The 17,736-nt window shown below is 38.9% G+C and overlaps 2 protein-coding genes across 3 annotated transcripts; one reads left to right on the plus strand and one right to left on the minus strand.

Annotated features, from left to right (window-relative positions):
- Positions 1–90: 90 nt before the first annotated feature.
- Positions 91–4,888, minus strand: LOC117289178 (NADH dehydrogenase [ubiquinone] 1 beta subcomplex subunit 9-like; the record flags this gene model as incomplete). The annotated part of the gene is made up of 4 exons (XM_033770176.1): positions 91–1,270; positions 1,951–2,006; positions 3,352–3,494; positions 4,659–4,888. Coding segments are annotated over 4 exons (594 nt in total), but the record flags the coding sequence as incomplete, so codon positions are not given.
- A 30-nt stretch (positions 4,889–4,918) lies between these two features.
- Positions 4,919–17,706, plus strand: LOC117289005 (methyltransferase-like protein 17, mitochondrial). Of its 2 annotated transcripts, XM_033769898.1 has the most exons (11): positions 4,919–5,018; positions 7,981–8,125; positions 8,849–8,980; positions 9,498–9,609; positions 10,138–10,219; positions 11,010–11,083; positions 11,383–11,566; positions 12,739–13,035; positions 14,108–14,267; positions 16,553–16,682; positions 17,034–17,705. In XM_033769898.1, exons 1-11 carry the CDS (start codon positions 4,923–4,925, stop codon positions 17,161–17,163), a joined length of 1,542 nt encoding a protein of 513 aa, XP_033625789.1. In that variant the 5' UTR covers positions 4,919–4,922; the 3' UTR covers positions 17,164–17,705. The 2 variants fall into 2 exon arrangements, with proteins under 2 accessions (XP_033625789.1, XP_033625790.1); XM_033769899.1 differs by lacking the exon at positions 7,981–8,125 and having other exon boundaries at positions 4,936–5,018; positions 17,034–17,706.
- Positions 17,707–17,736: the final 30 nt, after the last annotated feature.

Below are 17,736 nucleotides of genomic sequence, written 5' to 3' on the forward strand. Positions count from 1 at the left end.
ATCCAAACAGACACAAACTCCAAGATTTTTTTTACAATTTCAATAATAACATTTCAATTTGTTCAAATAAATGAGAATAACTACAGGATCTGAGTGAAGTCAACAATCAAACTGTGGTTTTATTTCAAACTGTAGTTGTATAACTAAATCAAACACAGCACAGCATTAATATGATTATTGATAAAAGAAATAAACATCATTAGTAATTGGAAAATGATAAAGGCCGCCATTTCTTAATGACCAAGAATTAACATGGACTTTCATAGCCGTCATACTTTGTGTATTGGAAGAGGTAATGACCAGGGCCCGATTTCATGAAATTGCTAAAGATAAAGAAGATGCTAAGCACAACAAAATTATGCTTACCAAAGTGAGGTAACCAGCCAAACTACCATGTACATGTACCATTTGTGACTGGTATCCTGCTCATTTCTGCAAAGCAGAAAATTGTCCAAGCAATGTAATTGGAACCTGGCCCAATGTCATCGATCTACTTATAAATAGGAATAACTATTACCAGCCAAAAAATCGTTCCTTGTGACTGGTATCCTGCTTATATTTTTGCATAGCAGAACATTTTTATTTTGTCACTATTTGCTGGTTATGCAGATCTCTGAGAAATTGGGCCCGCCAGTCCATCTAAAAGACTTATTTATTCAACATTATGACCGCATAGCCATAAATGCTTGATTCAGATGAGATTTTGACAATTTGGTTATAACCTGTATCTCATTGTTGTTTTGACACCCCGTCCCTACTATCTCAAACCTTTTCCGCTTATCCTAAATTAATGCAATCCTTCAAGCTTTTTTGGTAGTCTAGTAATTACCACATCACCCTATCAATTTGTGAAAAATCCTAGTGTCCAATATAACTGAAAGGTATTAAAAACATGTCATGTCAAACCCAAACTCAAGCTAAATTACCCTCCTGCTCCTGTTTGCTTGTTACCTAACCTTTACATTTTCAATCAAGCAGGGGGAGCAAAGACCACAAAGTGAAACACAACGGATTGATTCAAGTTAAAGTAAAATGACTCCATAATTGTTATTTACAGGACAGTGATGTCATATCCTATTAAAGGTCAGAGGTCATATGTCAAAGGTCACGAGGCTTGGGGTTTGTTTTGGTTAGCTCCCTGTCCTAGAAGTTGCTTCTCTTCTTCCACCAGCTCTTCCCATCTGGTTTGCTCGGCCAAAACTCGCTTTTCTCGCCTTGCGAAGTAGGTCGGGTAGCGAGCTTTTTCTGACGGATGCCAGTAGTTCAGAACCTGTGGGAGAAAGTAAGTGCCAGTCAGTAAGATTAATTCCATAAAACAATTTTGTTCTCAGCTAGGTCTATAAATACAGGAATGCAACTGCTGCATAACAACAAAAGAGAGAAAAATGTTACCAGGCCTGTATGCTTCGTTTTTGAAAGGGCAAAGGCACCAAGGCATTTTCTCCTTTGGGTAATTTCTACAGGAGCATTTCAAGGGCATGAAGGCAATGTTCAGGGGGCATAGAGGCAATTGCCTCCGTTGCCTTCGTGAAGTATCAGGCCTGGTTACACACAGCAAGATGCTGTGTGTGTCATATTTGTTTTATTTTCTATGCATCAAATGAAAAACCAAAACCACAAAAAATCAGCTGAAAAGCTGCATGCCTGTACTGCTGAAGCAGACAAAACAAAAGTGGTTTCAGAATGTTCTGCTGGGGTGAACAAAATATCCTTTTTCTCTAAACACCACACATACTTCGTGGGGTGTTGTTTCTAACAACATTCTAAAAATATCAACAGCTCTCCCATGCTCTTTACCAAGTAATTTTCTAAGGGTCATTAGTGAAGTATTTACCAAACAGTACACGCTGTCCTTAAGTCTACATGGGATAACCAGGGATTATTTTAGCTTCCTTTGGGATGGTGTGCGCGATGTTAGAGCAGAATGTTGTCATTAATTAAAAAACTTACCCATTCTGGCGCAGGGATATTGCGTTCATAGCGTGTTCCACCAGGAGAATCAATGACTGAAAAGAAAAGACAAAAAAGAAAGTAATTTCAAGTTTTGAGATATCTTTGTTTGTACTACAAGAAACAAGTCTGTTGTGGTGTGTCCTTGCAGAAAGGTCTAGTTCACCGAACCCACGCTCTGGTATGGTCAGCAGCAGAATGTGGGTTCGAATCCCAGTCATGACACTTGTGTCCTTGAGCAAGGCCAAAGGCACTTAACCATAGTTTAAAGGCAGTGGACACTATTGGTAATTGTCAAAGACTAGCCTTCCCAGTTGGTGTATCTCAACATATGCATAAAATAACTAACCTGTGAAAATTTGAGCTCAATCGGTCATCGAAGTTGCGAGATAATAATGAAAGAAGAAAACACCCTTGTCACACGAAGTTGTATGCATTAAGATGGTTGATTTTGAGACCTCAAGTTCTAAATCTGAGGTCTCGAAATCAAGTTCGTGGAAAATTACTTCTTTCTCAAAAACTATGGCACTTCAAAGGGAGCTGTTTCTCACAATGTTTTATACCATCAACCTCTCCCCATTACTCGTCACCAAGAAAGGTTTTATGCTAATAATTATTTTGAGTAATTACCAATAAGTGTCCACTGCCTTTAAATGCTGTTGACTTTTCCTCATGCAATGATTACATATATTAATGTACACCCGATACCAAGCCTGTATGCTTCGTTTTTGAAAGGGCAAGGGCACCAAGGCATTTTCTCATTGGTAAAAGGCACCCTATGTAAACATTTTAATATTTCTACCGGAGCATTTCAAGGGCACCAAGGCAATGACCAGGTATGCCTGATATATGCTTTTCCTCAGAAATCCTTCTATATTTTCTTGGCCAAAATGAAGGATTCAGAAGGACTATGAAGTGCGAAGGCCCAAATAACAATTGTTTATCACCAGGGCCCAATTTCATAGACAAAATTTTGCTTAAGCAAAAAATACATTGCTTAGTAAAATCAGTTTACCGGCCAAGACTTCACTCAATTGTTATGCTAAGTAAATAACAGCTAAATACTAGTCATAAGCAATGTATATGGCATGAAATTTTGGCCAGTAACATGTGTAAAATAAGCGAGCTATTTTCGTGCTTAAGCAAGTTTTTGCTTAAGCAGCTATATGAAATTGGCCCCAGTCAGGCTCTTCAATTTTATAAAACCCATAATAGTTGGTGTTGAGTGAGTGACACAAATGAGAGGGGGGTGCTAGAGGATTGAGGTCACATCTATAGGCAAGTAACCTCATGAGTAAGGTTTATTATGTGTCACTAAAAATTTAAACCTTGCAGCCCACAACAGAAAACGAGTTGTTTGTTCTCACTTGCGGCTCTCGTTACATTCCGTAGGCTACTTACATATGTACGGCTGTGGATGCTGTTTTTGCCATAGTTCTTCCTCTCCCTGTTGAAGAAGTCGGACTGCTTTCTTCATATCTGTCTCATTCTTGTGCTCATCAAACCTCGCCCTCAGTAGTGTGACCTCATAACGAAAGGTTGACCTGGAGTAAACAAAAACAATTGTTTCTTGAGGTCACTGTTTGAAACATAAATATTTGTAAATATTGATTGATGCGGTACAAAATGTATAGGCCTACAAAGACAATTTCAGGAAACCCCCGTGTTCACAAGTAAAAGTTAGTGACAATCTAGCTTTTACTTTCATTAAGACAAAGTGCAAAGTTATATAATTATCTGAAAGTGAGAGCTCAATGATTTTTAGTATACTGGGCAAAATCTTTGTTTGCCAACACAAATAAAACATGCATGGCTGTGGCACAAATTTGACACAAACTACACAGTTTGCATTACTAATTTCCTTGGGACAAGGATGTGGTTTATACTAGCATTGCTGTCAGAGCAGTTGTAGAACCCTTATCATCACACTAGCGTACAAAAAGATTGTGAGGAGTTTTTGTAATATAATTATTACCCATAAAAATCAAATAAGACTGAGCTTGTATTTGGGTGTAAATATTTCATGACATGTGGTGAGAATTATGGTTGAACGACAAAGATCGCTTGGTTCTCAAAGTTTGCACGGATAACTTTCCGTATGGCGCCAACACCGGCTTTTCACTCATTTTTGACAAAAAGGTAGTTGCGATAACGTAACCCTCCTCCCGACGGCTGCCAGGCTGTCGGGAGGAGGGTTATGACTGTTATCGCAACTAACAAAAAGGGTCCTTTGTTACTGTATCGAATGAAAAAGTGGTGGCGCACACGGAAACTTTTCCAAGAAAACAGTCAATGTTTGTGCCTTAAAAAATAAAAAAAAGAACGGATTATACTCTAGTTCTACCACCCTGCAGCATGCAATGCAGTGGCAATTGTTTTATTAAAAAAATATATTTTATTTAACTTTTCAAAGATTGGCCTGGGCCCACACCACAGCACAAAAGTTAAATGTAAAACAGTTCTACGAAATGAACACACAAAGTCAAGTTAATAAGGGTGCTGGTTACTTTGGAGGACCACTTTAGATCTTGCCCTTGCCCCTCTCTAATATCAGGGTAAACATAAATAAATAAAACTTGGCAACCAGAAATAAACCGACTTTTGTTGTTGTTGAGGGCGAGTTGACTTTTTAATGGGGATTCGACTGGAATAATAATAAATTTCATGATTGGCGAAAGGGAGCCGTTTTCCATGAAACTTTTGCTTACCTGTGTGTAATCCAAGATTGCAAATTTCTTGCTGACTTCTTATAAAGTCGGAGAACTCTTTGTGCGTGCGTCAGAGAACTTGCCATGTTTGTATAGCAAATAACTTTGGGGTTAATTCCCCGTGTTTTAGGCAAGAAAAATAGAGCTGGATTACTTCGTCGGCCGGGCGGCTTGACTATCGAGTCAGATATTCGACCGCCGGGCAGAAGAACGCCCTCTGTTGGTGATCGTGTGATTGAAAATAAAAACAAAATGGCAGCCTCCATGAGTGTCACGTTGGGAATGCATGGAATGGGAGTTTTCGTCAGGGTAAAGCCGCGACAAACAAATAGCTCAAGCATTTTCAAATTTCAGAGGAGGGTGAGTTGGAGCGATTTGTAAGGAAAAGTTTCCGTATGGCGCCACCACTTTTTTCATTCGATATGAAATAATAAATAGTATCTTATTTACCTCAATGAGAATGAGATATCCCTTTTTGTAAAAATGAGTGAAAAAGTGGTGGCGCCATACGGAAAGTTATCCGCAGTCACTCACTGCCCCACTGCACTGGGGCACTGGTCAGGTCAGATCAGAAATTAAAAATTGGCCCCCCCTCTCGGCCCCGCCCCTTTTCCCATGTGTTTAGTCCTTGACATTGTTTTATATGCCAAAGCAGTTTTATTTGGAAAAATAAGAGGATAAACATTTTATTCCATAATGATGACAATGAATTGAAACAGTGGCAGTGGGATATGGAAACTATTGCGATAACATAACCCTCCTCGATCCCGCCCGAAGGCGAAGCTACTTGAACTTACTTGAACTTACTTGAGGATAACTTTCCATATGGCGCCACCACTTTTTCACGAATGAAAAAGTGGTTGCGCCATACGGAAACTTTTCCTTACTTGAATCCACCGACGCCATCACACAACTGGGGAGGAGACGGTGGCTCTGGTTACTGAGGGCAGACAGCTTAGATAAGCTTATAGAGCCCCCCGACGTTCTTTAGGAATTTGTCCACATGTCCCTTGAAAATGTTCACACTTGAAGCTTCAATTGCCTTTCGAGGGAGAATGTTCCAGTAGTTGACCACTCTCTGGCTAAACCAGAACTTCCTCAAGTTGGGGTGTGATCTTGATTTGTACAGTTTTAGTTGGTGACCCCTGTGCTGCACGGTCGACAAATCAAAGAAGTGTTCAGGGTTCAAGCCCTCGAGGCCCCTGAGTATCTTAAAGGTCTCGATAAGATCTCCTCCCAGCCTCCTGCACTCCAGGGTGGTCAATTTCACTTCCCTGAGTCTGCCAACGTAGTCTAGGTGAGATAGACCTCCAATCATTCGCAATGCTCTCTTTTGAACTGTTTCTATTAGGTCAATGTCCCTTTGAAGATGAGGCCTCCATGCCTGTACACAGTAATCTATGTGGTCTAACCAGTTCTTTGTATAGTCTGATGATTGTTGTTTTGTCTTTGTTCGTAATGGTTCTGTTGATTAGCCCCAGGGCTCTGAATGCGCTTTTGACTGCCTTCGCACAGTGGGTACTTGCATTTAGTGACTGATGGATGATTACCTCAAGATCTCTTTCTTCACTTACTGTCTGAATTATACTGTCACCAATGGAGTAGTTGTGCTTGATGTTTCTATGCCCGAAGTGGAGGCACTTGCATTTGTCAATATTAAATAACATTTGCCAGTCATCAGACCACCGGTAAAGGCGATCGAGGTCGTCCTGAAGACCGCAAGCATCTGCCAGGGTTTTCACTTTTCTGAAGACCTTGGTGTCATCAGCAATCTTCAGGACCGAACTCAAGATATCCTCGTCAATGTCGTTGATGTAGATGATGAACAACAACGGGCCAAGAACAGAACCTTGGGGGACACCGCTTTTAACTCCTGGCCACTCCGATTGGACCCCGTTCACCTCCACCCTCTGTTGTCTGTCAGACAGCCATGCCTCAATCCAAGCAGCAGTTGATTCACCTATCCCATGTGATCGTAGTTTCGTCAGTAACGTCTGGTGTGGTACTCGGTCGAAGGCTTTACTGAAATCAAGGTACACTGCATCAACAGGGTTGCCATCATCAACGGTCTTTGTTACAAGCTCCAGAAAAGTTAGTAAATTGGTCAGGCAGGAACGACCTCTTAAAAACCCGTGCTGTGAATCACTGATCAATCTGTGTGCTGTCAGGTGTTCCATGATGGCTAGCCAAAGCATAACGAGCCATGCTCAAACGGCAACTAGTCAACAGATTTGCTCCATTTTTACCACATTTGAAAATCATTACACAAATTGTAGGAACACAAAATTAATCCTCAATGTCTAATGATTGAACACTCAAAACACCATTGAGAAAAAAAATTTTGAAGAAAAAAGACAAAAACTTCCGGAGCGAATTCCCAGGTTGATATTTTGAACCTGTCGCATCGTATGGGTTTTTTTTTTGGTCACCAAGCGTTGAATCGCAGGTACCAGCCTGTTGGATTGACGAACTGCCGAGCCACGGTCGAGTTGGACTAAACCATGCTGTGAAAGGGGTGTTACAAGGCAGCGTGCAGTGCGTGCGCGCCATATGCGTGAACAGCCAGTATTGTAATCGGACAGTGTTGCGGTAAGTAACCCTCCTTTGATGTCGGAAGGAGGGTACGTTATCGCAACAAACTTGGCTTTTGGCCGAAATTTTCTGAAATGGTGCAAACACATAATTCTTTCTTTATTCATATTTTCTCACAAGAGAACGACAAATCTTTGGACAGTGCTGTACATAGGAGTAGCTTTGTTAAGTCCTTTCTTTGTCGATGTCAAAGTTTCATTGTGACAACAATATTTTCAAAGGAAAATAATTTCTCCAGAAACTTCAAAAAGTTCTGACAAGTAATAAAAGGCAGCAAAGGCATGGACAATTATTCTGGAATACCAACTTAAAGTTGTAATCACTTCTCTCTGGTCCTTGCTCCTTGGTGTTACTCACAGATGTCACCGGACAGGGAAGTTACAAAGCTTTGTCAAATTCTTACAAACTTGTAGTTCAATGAACATCAGGCTCAATTTGAGTTTGTGCGTACAAATTTTGTCATGACTTTGCTCATCAAATTTACTCAGGCACTAGACCCAGTAACTGGGTGCTGTACTTCTTTTTTTACCCGAAATAGGGCCGATAATGACAAATTAGGAGAAAAAAGGAGAAAAGCCTCCCAGTAACTGGGTCTACTCAAAATTTTGATTTGAATTTTTGGAAAATTGCACTCAATAGAAACACTGTTTTTTTTGACAAAATTGTGATGGTTTCATGATATCGTAGTTTTTTTATTTTTATTTGTGATGTTTTCCTGATATTAATGCAGCTGGCTACCGTGGCAAAGTACAAGACTTTAGTTGATGACTCTTTAGTCGGACTGGCAACTTTTAGAAAACATCCTGGCATCATACGATCTAAATCAGTCAGACTTCCGGATGCATTGCTGCAGAATGTGATCAGATACCTAGTCGGTGAGTAACTTGGTGGCATGGTTGGCTTGTACATAAAGCGCTCTCCTCTCACCAAGGTGACCCCGGTTCGATTCCCAGCCAGGGCCATATGTGAGTTGATTTGTGCGTTGGTTCTCTGCTGTGCCACAAGGGTTTTCCAGACCATCTGGTTTTCCTCCCTCGGGAAAAATTACTTTTGATCTTGGCTGTGCTCCGTGGTCATAATGGGTTGATGTGGCTGGCAGCTGAATGCGCCCTTGCATGCCTGCTTTTGAACACGTTGTAGCCGCGTCCTTCGCAATTCAGCTCTTATTATTATTATCTTAGAATTGTTATTATTATTATTATTAATCATAACCCTTGATTCCCCGACATTCGTAGACCGGAAGGTTTTGAGGGGCCATCGGATGAAACTTACAAACGTTTACGATCCTTTATTTAAACCCATTTACCATCAGGCCTGTGTGATTCGTTTTTGAAAGGGCAAGGGCATCAATGCATTTTCTCCTTGGAAAGGGCACCCTATGAGTAACTGGAGCATTTCAAGGGCACCAAGGCAATGACCAGGGGGCATGGAGGCAATCGCCTTGGTTGCCTTCGTGAAGTATCAGACAAATTTTTCTTTTTTTCCCCATGGTAGTCTTCACTTTGAGTAGCTTTGCGTTGTTTTGATGTTGTTGTTGGATTTTTTTCAAAATATTATTAATCATAAAATCATGATTGTTTATGTTTTTCTCGAGCCAGACAAGCCAGTGAAGCAGCTTCAACCGAATGCAGCTGCAATGGCCAGGTACCTCTTGGGACGTCAGCGACCGCTTGAACGAGCTGATCTCCGAGCAAAGGCAAAGGAATTTGCATCAATTCAAGGGGTTAATGGTATGTTACGCCTTTCCAGACCTGCAATTTCATCTTAGAGAGGGCAAGACCATTTTCATTTTACCAAGGGCATGCCAAATGGGGAGCCTATGAAAGGGGCACCAAAGGGGCAGGAAGGTCAAGATCAAGGGGCAAACAGTAATTCCATGCCTGCCTGTTTGTTACAACAAGACACAAGCAGTGCACAATATTAAGTGCGTGTTATGCCATGTATTTCAACTTGTGAGTTGCAGATACAGTTTCATAGAGGCCCTACTGGTTTGAATATGACTTCGTTTTAGAGGGAAATATTTTAGAGAAACAATGTTTCCAGTATAAACTTTTTAATCGGTATATAAAGCTTGTGTTGTTTTTTATCTTTACAAATCCTGTTTTATCATTAACCGATAGGAACCCATGCTAATATCCCCTCTCTAGGTATTGCCCACAATTGTTTTTTTAATATTGGGCTTATCGAAGGAGGATGACTTGGCTGAACAAAAAAAATTAAAATCTTGCTGTCGTTATCTTTTTTAAGATATTGATGACGAAATGATTAGGAGTCCCGACTTATCCAAGGAAAACAAAAAGAAAATTGCATCTGTGATGAGTAAACTGAAGAGACACATCTATCACTGGCATCCTATCACGTGAGTAGATTCTGCAATCAAATAATAATGGACACTTTTTGGGACATGCTAAGCTAATCTTAATGTGTTAAAGACAGTGGACACTGTTGGTAATTGTCAAAGACCGGTCTTCTCACTTGGTGTATCTCAACATATGCATAAAATAACAAACCTGTGAAAATTTGAGCTCAATCGGTCGTCGAATTTGCGAGATAATAATGAAAGAAAAAACACCCTTGCACACAAAGTTGTGTGCTTTCTGATGCTTGATTTTGAGACCTCAAATTCTAAACTTGAGGTCAAATTCGTGGAAAATTACTTCTTTCTCAAAAACTACGTCACTTCAGAGGAAGCCTTTTCTTACAATGTTTTATACTATCAACCTCTTCCCATTACTCTTTACCAAGTAAGGTTTTATGTAATTATTTTGAGTAACTACCAATAGTGGCCACTGCCTTTAAGCACTTTGTAATCAGTACTTTTCTAATTCTTGTAGAAAAAAACCCACAAATAAAATTACAACATTTACCTTTCTCCTTGTTACTACAGCTATAATGAAACCACTTCATGTGCATATATGATGTCAAGGATTGCCCCAAACTATGCAGTGACCTACAGAGTTCTAAACGAGGTACTTCCTGAGTAGTTCCTGAATTAAATTATTTTACAAACTTAATAAGGTATCATGAATAATGAAATGGCTTCAAAAGTGGAGACAACTGAAACATCAACAATGATATCAATGTACCTCTAACTACCGGGCAACCTCGGTAGTCTAGTTTGTAAGACACTGCTCTAAAATTGTTAGCATTTACTTTTTTTCTAAAAAACTACGTTACTTTAGAGGGAACCATATCTCACAATGTTTTATACCATCAACAGCTCCCCATTACTCATTACCAAGTAAGGTTTTATGATAATAGTTATTTTGAGTAATTACCAATAGTGTCCACTGCCTTTAATACAATACAATACAATACAAAAATGTTTTATATACCGCCATTTCATCAAGACCACAGCGGTTTGTGATGAAACAGAGAAACAAATAAACGATGAGACAAAATGCAAGTTAAACCAAAAAGCAAAACAATCATTGTGGGAACAGGTGTGATTTCAGATGCTTCTTGAAAATATGAAGTGAATCAGCAGAGCACAGAGATGGGGAAAGACTTCCAAAGTTTAGGGGCGGCAAAATAGAAGGATGGGTTCATATTCTCCAATGCTAATGGGAAGTTGCAAGGCAATCATGAAAACATAATGGAGCAACTCACCCTTTTATATTCTTATATTAAATTGATATTTGACCCAAATCAAATTTAAATTGGGCAAATTTTTTAATTTTGTTGCGTTAATTGACGTTATTTTTAGCAACCTTTATAAACAAAGATATCTCCGTGAAAACATTTTTTGTGGATTGACAGATCAGGAAAAGGATGGCAGATTTTACACCTGAAAACCTGCTGGATTTTGGTTCTGGTGTCGGAACGACAGCCTGGTATGTTTGGCTTGATTTTATACATCTACATTTATATGGGATCATAAAATCAAAACTCATCTCAAAAACATATCTATTTCGGAAACAATAGCCTTCAAACTGTTGGTTGTCTTGTGTATTAGCAGAGTTCTTGTTTTTTGCACGCCAGGAGTGTCATCATTGACAGACATGGCGCATTAGAAATGTTCAAACCAATCCCAAAACCAAAGGTACACAATGTATATATATGTTGCCTTCAAATGAAATCCACCCAGATTTCTTCAGAAACTTGACCTATATAGGCATATTTGTTTTTTTAGGGCTGCTCATTCACTGTGGGGTGACTCACTCAGTGAATTCTTCTGTGTGGATACGTCAAGATCTATGCATGAATTATCTGATACACTCATGAGAGATAATAGTACAGAAGAGGAAGAGGAGGCTGGGAACAAGACTATCATCAAGGGAATCTACCTCAGACATTTCCTTCCAGTCTCACTTCAGGTATGTAGTACTTGACTAGTCTGGTTCATTCTGTCTTTATTCTGCTGGTCCTGGAAACCACTGTTTTCTTGAGCAAAATGCTTAAAGTTACTAGACACTATTGGTGATTACTCAACATATTTGTTAGCATAAAAACTTACTTGGCAACAAGTAATGGAGAGTTGTTGACATTGTGAGAAACGACTACCTCTGAAATAACATTTCAGAAAGGTTTCTGAGAAAGGTAATTTCTCACTCAAAAATTCAAAGGCTTCGGGCCTAAAGTCTTTCAATAGTTTGGTATGCATCTGAAAGCAAACAAATTTGTGCAACAAGGGCGTTTTTCCTTTCATTATTCTCCTGTAACTTCGATGACCAATTGAGTTCACATTTTCACTGATGTGTTATTTTATGCATGTTGGGATTTACACCAAGTGAGAATACTGGTCTTTGACGATTGCCAAAGGTTAGGTGTCCAATGCCTTTAAAAACATTGGACACTTTCGGTAAACAGTATTGTCCAAAGGCCCACACTTCGTGTATCACAACTGATATAAAAAATAACAAACCTGGGGAAACTAAAGCTCAATCGGTCATTGGAGTCTGGAGAAAATAACGGGGAAAACCCACCCTTGTTTCCGCACGATTCGCCGTGTCATGACATGTGTTTAAAATAAATCCGCAATTCTCGACAACGAGAATTGATAATTGTTTTAATGTTTTCTTGAAAAGTAAAGCATTTCATGGAATAATATTTCAAGAGAAGTCTTTCACCATTACCTTATGTAAACCCTGTAAGTTATTTGTAAATCTGTGAACTTTTATTTTTTTTTTGTTTCGAAAGTGTCCAATGGGTTTAACCATTGCAACAACCTTCCGACGGGACATAAAGCCATTGGTCCAGTGTGTTCTGTCATGAATCTAAACGAACCCAGTCAATTTATTGTATAGAGAAGGGGTTCGCCGTGGTGTTTCTGTCATGGTCTGGGAGCAATACCGGTATACGCCACCTCACCTTGTTCACCTTTCAAGGTGTTATATCATGGACGCTCAGCCTCACAAAATCGTATTCAATCATCATGTTCAATTTGGTTGGCTACATGTAGTTCAGCGCCAGGCAGACTGGCGCCAGGAAAGTCATTTATGACAGACATGGCACCTTATAAAAATTTATACACAATTATTTCTTTCAGAAAAAGTACGACTTGACGGTCAGCTCCTTCTCTCTGCTTGAGTTACCAAGTAAGGCGGACCGTTTAAACACACTGAGAACTCTATGGCATAAAACAGGGCAATATTTAGTCCTGATTGAGTGTGGTACAAACGAAGGATATCAAACTATCATGGAGGCCCGAGACTTTATTTTGAACGATCTGAAGGAGGAAGTAGAGAGGAATTCACAAGGACAAGCTGTCGGAAGATTGAGGAACAGAGAAGAGCTTGGAGAAGAGGCTGATCCTGTGGATGCTGTTGGTCATGTCTTTGCTCCGGTAAGAGATCTTCTATCACATCCCGATTTCGACAGGCGATCAAGAGTAGCGCCGAAGCTAATAGATTAGGAGTGACTCTAAAGCGACCAAAATAAGCTTCAATGGTACCTCAACGATTAACACCAAATATTAAGACTTGCATGGGAGTAATATGACTGTTTTAAAGGCAGTGGACACTATTGGTAATTACTCCAAATAACTATTGGCATAAAACTTTTCTTGGTGACGTGTTATGGGGAGAGGTTGATGGTATAAAACATTGTGAGAAACAGCTCCCTCTGAAGTGCCATAATTTTTGAGTAAGAAGTAATTTTCCACGAATTTGATTTCGAGACCTCAGATTTAGAACTTGAGGTCTCGAAATCAACCATCTAAACGCACACAACTTCGTGTGACAAGGGTGGTTTTTTCTTTCATTATTATCTCGCAACTTCGATGACCGATTGTGCTCAAATTTTCACAGGTTTGTTATTTTATGCATATGTTGAGATACACCAACTGTGAAGGCTAGTCTTTGACAATTACCATAAGTGTCCACTGCCTTTAACATCGTATTTATATTAGGTTTAGCTCAAAATAATAGAACAACTGCATAAGAAAGTCTCTAAGCACTCATGACCAGCTTGAAGTCTGGTCTGAAACAAAAAAGTTCCAGAGTCATTTTTCAATCTGTTGACTTCCAGTGCATCCAGTTGCTCCTAACTGATTCAGATGGCAAACTTTGTATGCGCTTAATGCAATAATTTGGTTCAGCACAACTCTCGAGCTCCTGTCTGAACCGGTGTCCTTAATGTTTATTGGTAAAAATCTGTTAACTGTAGTATCTACATGTAGTACTAGTAGAAAATGAGTGCATCACAAAACTGAATTTGACCGTAGAGCCATTTCTTTAAAGAGGGACACTCGCCATGATTTGCCAGGATTTTCCTGTTTTCAGGATTTCATTGATTAATGCCTTCAGAAAGAGGCGAAGTTTCATTAATAGCAAGGAAGACATAGTCCTTGTTATAATCAAACTCTATACTAGAGTTGTGATTGAGGTGATGTAGAGATTTCTTTGTTTTCTCCACAGTGCCAACACGATCTTGCCTGCCCTAGAGTCACTGATGGTTCTGGCACACCGTGTAATTTTGAGCAGGATTTCCATCACTTCAATAAAAAAGGGTTGGTGTCAGAGTTGACATCGGAACGATTTTGCTACTTGGTGCTAAAAAAAGGTCCAAGAGTGCCAGGTAAATATATTTTCAAGAATGTGTTAACGCTTGTACGAATTTGTAAAGATGGACTACACTGCATTGTCCGGAGGCCCTCCACCTCATATGGATATTTTTTCAACTTAAAAAATTTTAATCTGAGAAATGATTCATGTTTCTTGGAAGGGTTGGTGTCTGTGTGTGAAGAAAGATGCGGTTGTAACCGCTGTCTCCTCTCTAAAACTGGATTGAATCAACCTTCTTGTGAAATTACCAGGAAAGTTTGTTGCTGTTTTCTCAGCAGGTAGACACTACCTGCAGCTGAAACTTTCACATTTGACTTGTATCATATCTTCCTTGTAAGATATCTTTTTAATTGTGCATACAAATCAGCATTACATTGACAAATACCTATAACCCTTCCTTTAAGCATTTTCCTTGCTTAAAGACAGTGGACACTATTGGTAATTACTCAAAATAATGATGATTAGCATAAAACCTTATTTGGTAACAAGGAACGGGGAGCTGTTGATGGTATAAAACATTGTGAGAAACGGCTCCCTCTGAAGTAATGTAGTTTTCGAGAGAAAGAAGTAATTTTCCACGAATTTGATTTTGAGACCTCAGATTTAGAACTTGAGGTCTCGAAATCAAGCATCTGAAAGCACACAACTTCGTGTGACAAGGTTGTTCATTCTTACATTATTATCTCGCAACTTCGACGACCAATTGAGCTCAAATTTTCACAGGTATGTTTTGCATATGTTGAGATACACAAAGTGAGAAGACTGGTCTTTAACAGTTACCAATAGTGTCTAGTGTCTTTTAAGGTTATGATCATTTTTTTTTAGAAATGAATGCTTGCCACAAACATTTATAGACATTTCTTTTCAAAGAGCTATAGTTGTTTGTTATTATGACTTAATCTTTACTCTGTGCTTTGGGGCAGATTTATATTTCTGTCATCTTTTGTAACACTCTTAACAATTTTAGTATTATAATTATTATGTAATAAACCACAGGGGAATTATTTAAAAGGTTGAATCCCCTTAAAGGGAAGGTACACGTTTGGTAATTACTCAAAACAAATATTAACTTTAAAACTGATTTGGTAACAAGCATTGGAGAGCTGTTGATAGTATAAAACATTGTGGGAAATCTTTTATTCCTATCTGAAAGCACACAAATACGTCCAACACGGGTGTTTTTTCTTTCATCATTTTCTCGCAACTTTGATGACCGACTGAGCCCAAAGGCTTGTTATTTTATGCTTTTAAAGGCAGTGGAGACTATTGGTAATTACTCAAAATAATTATTATCATAAAACCTTTCTTGGTGACAAGAAATGGGGAGAGTTTGATGGTATAAACCATTGTGAGAAACGGCTCCCTCTGAAGTGCCATAGTTTTCGAGAAAGAAGTAATTTTCCACGAATTTGATTTCGAGACCTCAGATTTAGAACTTGAGGTCTCAAAATCAACCATCTAAAATGACACAACTTGGTGTGACAAGGGTGTTTTGTTCTTTCATTATTATCTCGCAACTTCGATGACCGATTGAGCTGAAATTTTCACAGGTTTGTTATTTTATGCATATGTTGAGACACACTAACTGTGAAGGCTAGTCTTTGACAATTACCAATAGTGTCCACTGCCTTTAAATGATGGGATACACCAAGTGAGGACACTGGTCTTTGACAATTACCAATAGTGTCCACTGCCTTTAAATGATGGGATACACCAAGTGAGGACACTGGTCTTTGACAATTACCAAACTTGTACAGTGGCTTTAAAAAGGTGATTCCTTTCTGGGCACTTCCCAGGTTGTATCATAAGCTTGGGTGGGGCCTTTTTCCACTGTACATGTACAGGGTATTAACCGCAAACTTTACTGTATACTATTGCTGTAGTATTATTATTTACATCTTACCAATATGCTTACTGTCTATTGATTCCTGTGTCGCAAATCCCTAGGACGCCCACAGGGCTGAAGCCTCTTCTCTAAATATTAACAATGGGAATTTGTTAATTGAGTAGATGTAATATCACGTAGGCCCTATATTTAATATTTTTATTTAGTAGTATATGTAATTTTGGGTATATTTCAATTTTATTTCATTTCATTTCATATATTTGCCAGCAAACATGAACAATCTTGACAGTGTGGAGTTACTGATTGAATTGTGTTGTGTGTCACAGACACCTGTATTTTTGTATGATGCTCAGAGTCAACTGTTACAAATTCCCGTGATTGTTTTTATTTTCCAGCTTAATCAATCAATTCATTCTATTCTATGTTTTGTTCTATTTGTTTGTCATTAACAGGTGATAATGACAACCATTGGCCTAGGATAGTCAGACCTGTTCTAGCTCGATCTCGTCACGTCATTTGCAGACTGTGCTGTGCTAACGGTCAACTACAAGAAACGGTCATCACTAAGACCAAACATGGAAGGTTAGCTCAATAAGATTTTTTGTTTTTTTCTTCAAAAGTCTATAATTTGTGCATGTGTGTTGTGCATTTTTCGGTGACCTTATTAGTTTTGAGCTTTTGACAAAATAGCAGTTTCAGGGCTTGCCCTTGAATACTGCGCTGGTGATTATTTATCTTTGCTTAACATGGCAAGTGCCAAATTTCTGCACTACCTGTGTCAGTGAAGAATGCCAAGTAACATGGAGTTTGTGAAATACGGTTTATTTGATGGAACATTTAATTGTATTTTTCCATAAGAACTCAATCTATTGGAAATAAAGTGCTTTACAAATTTAAACGAACCTCAATTTTGTTTCTGTATCCTTCCTATAGAGAGCTGTATCGATGTGCAAGATATTCAAAATGGGGAGATCTTCTTCCGATATCGAAACAATCCGAGCCAAAGTCTCTTGAAGCAGCGCGTGAAGACCACGACAATTCTCAAACAGACGAATGTCCTTGATGATTTTTCTGCAGTAATTTGTTTCTTTATATGATGAGGATCGCGTTTTAGAAAAGTCTGAACTGGGAAGGACAAATCTGTCAAATGGAAAGTGTGCACAAGCTTTTAAAGGAAACTGTAGTATTTACATGTACTGTTTTGTAAATACCATCAGTACACACTACTGTATTTTGGGGATGTACATGTATATGGATATGGAAAATGTCATTTTTTGCCATAAATGATGATGTTTTTAAGAAACTGCATAAATCACTCTGAGCCAAGGAGAGCTTCTAGAGGCTACTTTATACACTCATCTCTACATATTGTATATTAACTAATTTGAGATACTTGTGATTAACCTAAGGGGCACTTTTGATTCACGGTCAATACCTTCCCTGTAGAAGGAAAAACAACAGTTTAAAAAAACCTTGGTCCTTGGGTGGCACCTCACCCCGTCCCGCCCTCGGCTATACTGCTGCTTTTTTTGTGTTTTTTTTAAGAAAGTGTTGTTTAGTTGTAAGGATATACAGAAATTTCACAACCTCCTTAAAGCAATATCACTTTGGAATAAAGAATTTCCACAATTTCAGG

This window comes from Asterias rubens, chromosome 4, assembly GCF_902459465.1.
Source record: "Asterias rubens chromosome 4, eAstRub1.3, whole genome shotgun sequence".
Classification (NCBI taxonomy): domain Eukaryota; kingdom Metazoa; phylum Echinodermata; class Asteroidea; order Forcipulatida; family Asteriidae; genus Asterias; species Asterias rubens.

Bases quoted from the DNA above. Each gene is read 5' to 3' on its own strand.
- LOC117289005 (XM_033769898.1), top strand. From the start codon at position 4,923: ATGAGTGTCACGTTGGGAATGCATGGAATGGGAGTTTTCGTCAGGGTA. The intron at 10,220-11,009 runs GTACTTCCTGAG...GTGGATTGACAG, and splicing joins CCTACAGAGTTCTAAACGAG to ATCAGGAAAAGGATGGCAGA. The intron at 14,268-16,552 runs GTAAATATATTT...TGTCATTAACAG, and splicing joins AAAAGGTCCAAGAGTGCCAG to GTGATAATGACAACCATTGG.